Source organism: Denticeps clupeoides, chromosome 10 (assembly GCF_900700375.1).
Source record: "Denticeps clupeoides chromosome 10, fDenClu1.1, whole genome shotgun sequence".
Lineage (NCBI taxonomy): Eukaryota > Metazoa > Chordata > Actinopteri > Clupeiformes > Denticipitidae > Denticeps > Denticeps clupeoides.
The window spans coordinates 19,324,502-19,328,526 of NC_041716.1; the positions used below are offsets into that span (position 1 = coordinate 19,324,502).

The 4,025-nt window shown below is 42.0% G+C and overlaps 1 protein-coding gene across 2 annotated transcripts; it reads left to right on the plus strand.

The window, feature by feature from the left end:
* The first annotated feature begins 1,069 nt into the window (after positions 1-1,069).
* tnnc1a (troponin C type 1a (slow)) lies at positions 1,070-3,774 on the plus strand. 2 transcript variants are annotated; one of them, XM_028993517.1, is made up of 6 exons: positions 1,070-1,277; positions 2,207-2,237; positions 2,673-2,819; positions 2,938-3,052; positions 3,128-3,264; positions 3,348-3,774. In XM_028993517.1, the coding sequence occupies exons 1-6, from the start codon at positions 1,254-1,256 to the stop codon at positions 3,377-3,379; spliced, it is 486 nt and encodes a 161-aa protein (XP_028849350.1). In that variant the 5' UTR covers positions 1,070-1,253; the 3' UTR covers positions 3,380-3,774. The 2 variants fall into 2 exon arrangements, with proteins under 2 accessions (XP_028849350.1, XP_028849349.1); XM_028993516.1 differs by lacking the exon at positions 1,070-1,277 and having other exon boundaries at positions 1,288-2,237.
* The last annotated feature ends 251 nt before the right edge of the window (positions 3,775-4,025 follow it).

Consider the following 4,025-nt stretch of genomic DNA (forward strand, 5'->3'; position numbering starts at 1 on the left):
TACATGACAATATGCTGCTGATGACAGTAAATTGAACCTTGAGCCCCTTAACATCTCTGGAATGAGCACCACAGATAGACCCTCTTTAATCCAGCTCATACATTAATAATAAGATGAATATCTGGACCAGAGCTGACATTAACAGTTCTGCATGTATAAAGCATTAAGGATAAAAAAAAACCATTTAAAAAGCTGCCTTCAGTTAGGTGTGAAGTAATTGAATAATTTATCATTAATTAATAATGAGTAGATGCCTTCCATCCCCCAGCCGGATGTGAAAGGCAGCATAATGCTCCCACGTCGATTACTCTGCTGGGTTCCTGACACCTGACCAACTGGACTCTCAGCAGGACCGGGGCTAATCGGCCCGTCCAGTCTCCATTTACATGGCTTTGCGCTGTATGTCCCGCTGAGGTGAGTCAATGCCAGTGGCTGCCCGGCTCCATTAAAAATGGGGTCCAGTTTTCACATGTGCTGCCAGGTACAAACAGCATATCATCTAAAATATCCTCTTGCTTTTATATTTTTCCCTTTGTGGTCTCAAAGAAAACTGATTAGATTCAACAGAAGAACAACTTAAGGAGCAGGAAAAACGCAAGATGTTTTTATATATTTTGTTACGTCCCGTGGTGACTGTCTGCGTTCTGTCTGTCCCTCTTTCCTGATTGTTTACGTTCCTGACTTAGGACAGGACGTAACAATTTATTCTTAAGCGACAGTAAAATTATATAATCAATAATCCATATATTGATGTTTTATGATATCCCACTTTTACCCACTCATAGGACTCTGATGATGAAGTCCAGTGAGTGAGTGAGATCATTGTATTGTATACACCACTGCATGCGCATATTTCAAGGTTTTAGTTTCTTCTCAGTTTATTCTAGCTTGGAAATCCATTTGGTCCAACCAAACGCCTGACGGTCTGCATATAAAGAAAAGAGAAAGTGATGGTGGCCTCAGCTTCTCAGTGTCACCAAGACTCGCCCTGTTTCAGGAATGTTGAGTGGCTATAGGCCACTGGCAGGAGATTAGGGCGGCTGTGCCTAGACCCTCCACTCCATTCCGTTCCAGAGTGTGCCCAATGCTGTTTTTTTATCAGGCCTGCGGGTGGAGGTGATAGATGGACACTGGGGACTGGGAGGGACCATCATCGCCAGTCTGTTGCAATAAAACCCTGGCGGGACCTGGTCCTGTTTCCCAGTGCGCCTCCCCACACCATCCTCACTCACCACATCTCAGCAGTGTCTGCAATGAACGATATTTACAAGGCTGCGGTAAGAACATCCAGTTGCTTTCTGTGAGTTACGTATTAATTAACTGTTAAATATGGATTATTTAGTTACAAATCATGCATTTGGATTAGAGTAAAATTTTCAATGGTGCTGTGGAAATGTCTGGTTACAGGATAAGAAGCAGAGATTTGAGAAGGAAATTTGGTTGCCATTAGGGAATTTCAGGCAGGCAGCAGTGAAGTCAGCAACGATCGTTTAACAGAGGTGCAACGATGGGGGAAAAGCTCACTACAGTTCAAACATTATCCGTAAATGTGACAGGAACCTCTCTAAGTCATTTGCGACTACAGATGGAGCGCCGCAAGTTAATTTTGGCAGCCAGCTTGGCCTGTCCATATGTGTGTGTTTATGTGGTGATAAAGACTGACACCGGGGACAGAGATAAAGCAGCCAGAGCCGAATTCCAGCATTATCTCCCGCGGCAGTGAGAACATTTAGGTGGGTTTATCATCTGATCTGGGTTTAGGCCCATGAGGTGTCTAAACCATCACGTCTCCGCTTAAAAGCATGTGTCTATGAGAAAAACAGGCATCGGTAGCAACTAATTCCACTTTATGTCATTAACCTAGAATTGCGCTGACAGTCGAGCCATTTAAGTTCTTTATACTTTAATTGTCCGTTTAACAGAACTCCTTTCTACTGACAGATTTTTGTAAAACAAGAGAAGCCCTCTCCCAATCTCATCCGTTTGGACAGAGCCACCACTCTAATGCTGATATAAACTACTGTGTGTATGTGCTTTATGTGTGCTTTTATGGAATTGGTTTATTTTTAACCCTATGATCGGCTAAGATTTTCCAGCCCCGGCGTCCTGGGTGTGTGTACTGTGACAAAACTCAAAACAGTTGCATTTGCTTATCACACACAAGTCATTCCTGAAATAAATGTCCATCTTTCCTTTTCTCCTAAAGGTCGAGCAGCTCACCGATGAGCAGAAAAATGGTAAATGTCAACAATGGAATGACAGTCATGTCACCAGGATTCAGATTGGGGATGGGATTGGGGATTTTGATTAGCTTCCATGATAAAATAGTTCCATCCTCGCTAATTCAGTAGGCAGCTAGAAAGAAGACAGAATGGAGTTTACACAGGTCCAAATGTTTGATACAGAAGTACAGATTAAAATTACTGCTGCATCACTCAGGTTCATCCTAGACCTACAATACATGAATGCTGCAGACCAGTAGATTGATAGTGTGGCACTAGAGGAAGTATCACAGTATATTAGCATATATTGTCCCACTTGAAAAAGGTTATTGTCCCACTTGAAAAAGGTTAATGATTGAACAGAGAGTGTATTGTTTGGACAATGCTTTTTTAAACGCATTAAAACAACTGTTGGTTAAAGTGTCTCTAATGACCTTTCTGAACGTGTAGAGTTCCGGGCTGCATTCGACATCTTTGTGCAGGACGCAGAGGACGGCTGCATCAGCACGAAGGAGCTGGGAAAGGTGATGAGGATGCTAGGCCAGAACCCCACCCCTGAGGAGCTGCAGGAGATGATCGACGAGGTTGATGAGGATGGTAAAGACTCCACATTGAAATTTGATGACCTGAAAGGTTTCATTTACTCTCTTCTCCACTGTTAGGCAAGAAAATGTAACCAAAATATTGGTCAATATTTTTGCCCATTCTTTTGCAGGAAGTGGCACTGTTGACTTTGACGAATTCCTGGTCATGATGGTGAGGTGCATGAAGGATGACAGCAAAGGAAAATCAGAAGAGGAACTGGCAGAACTGTTCCGGATGTTTGATAAGTAAGTGCTGTCTGAAGTGTGCATTCTTAGCTTGTCCTCCTGAGGACAATCTGGCTCTCTCATATTGCATTTTAGGAATGCTGATGGCTACATTGACCTTGATGAGCTGAAGATAATGCTAGAGGCCACCGGTGAAACCATCACAGAAGACGACATTGAAGAGCTCATGAAGGACGGAGACAAGAATAACGATGGAAGAATCGACTATGATGGTAGAACACTGCATGAACAAGATGGTGTGTTTTCCAACATTTACAAAATAAGTCTTCAGTTCCTTCACCTTCTTTCATTTCAGAATTCTTGGAGTTTATGAAAGGCGTTGAGTAACAGGACCAGACATCATGAAGATCCTCAACACATCAGCAGCTGTCGTATATTTACAGGCTGGAAATACTGGAATATGTTTCAGAGAAATAAAACAGGACAAAATGTCTAAAATATGTTTACTGCATCAAAATATTGTAGCTCATTGGTTGTACATTCTATTGAACAGAATCCTTAAAAGGATTTTCCTTGCTCCAAAAAATAATCAGTATTCTTTCTGCTCCTTGTTATGAATAAAAATAGAAAGCTGTGATGATACAGGCTGTCAAAAGCTGTCAAGTAAAGTGTTCCTGGATGAAATACTGATCAATAAATGGCATGACTGTCTAGTACAGTGATGAAGCAATAAAGAATAAAGAGATTTGTGGCATGAGATAACCGCCTCACAAGCAGTTATACATTGGGGTCTCTTTTCTTACTATGATACAGCATGATGGTGAGTTATAGCCTCGTCATGATCTCAAGGAGAATTTTCCATCAGCTACATGACAGATGCTGAAAATGGAGGTGCAGTGTATGGCTTGAAACCATTTGGGGGCAGCAGTGGTTCTGTTACACCAAGCGGCTCTGTGACACAGACTCAGTTCAGATGGGAAATAAACGAAAGTTTATTACACATTTCTTACATTACACTGAATTGCATTGGCAT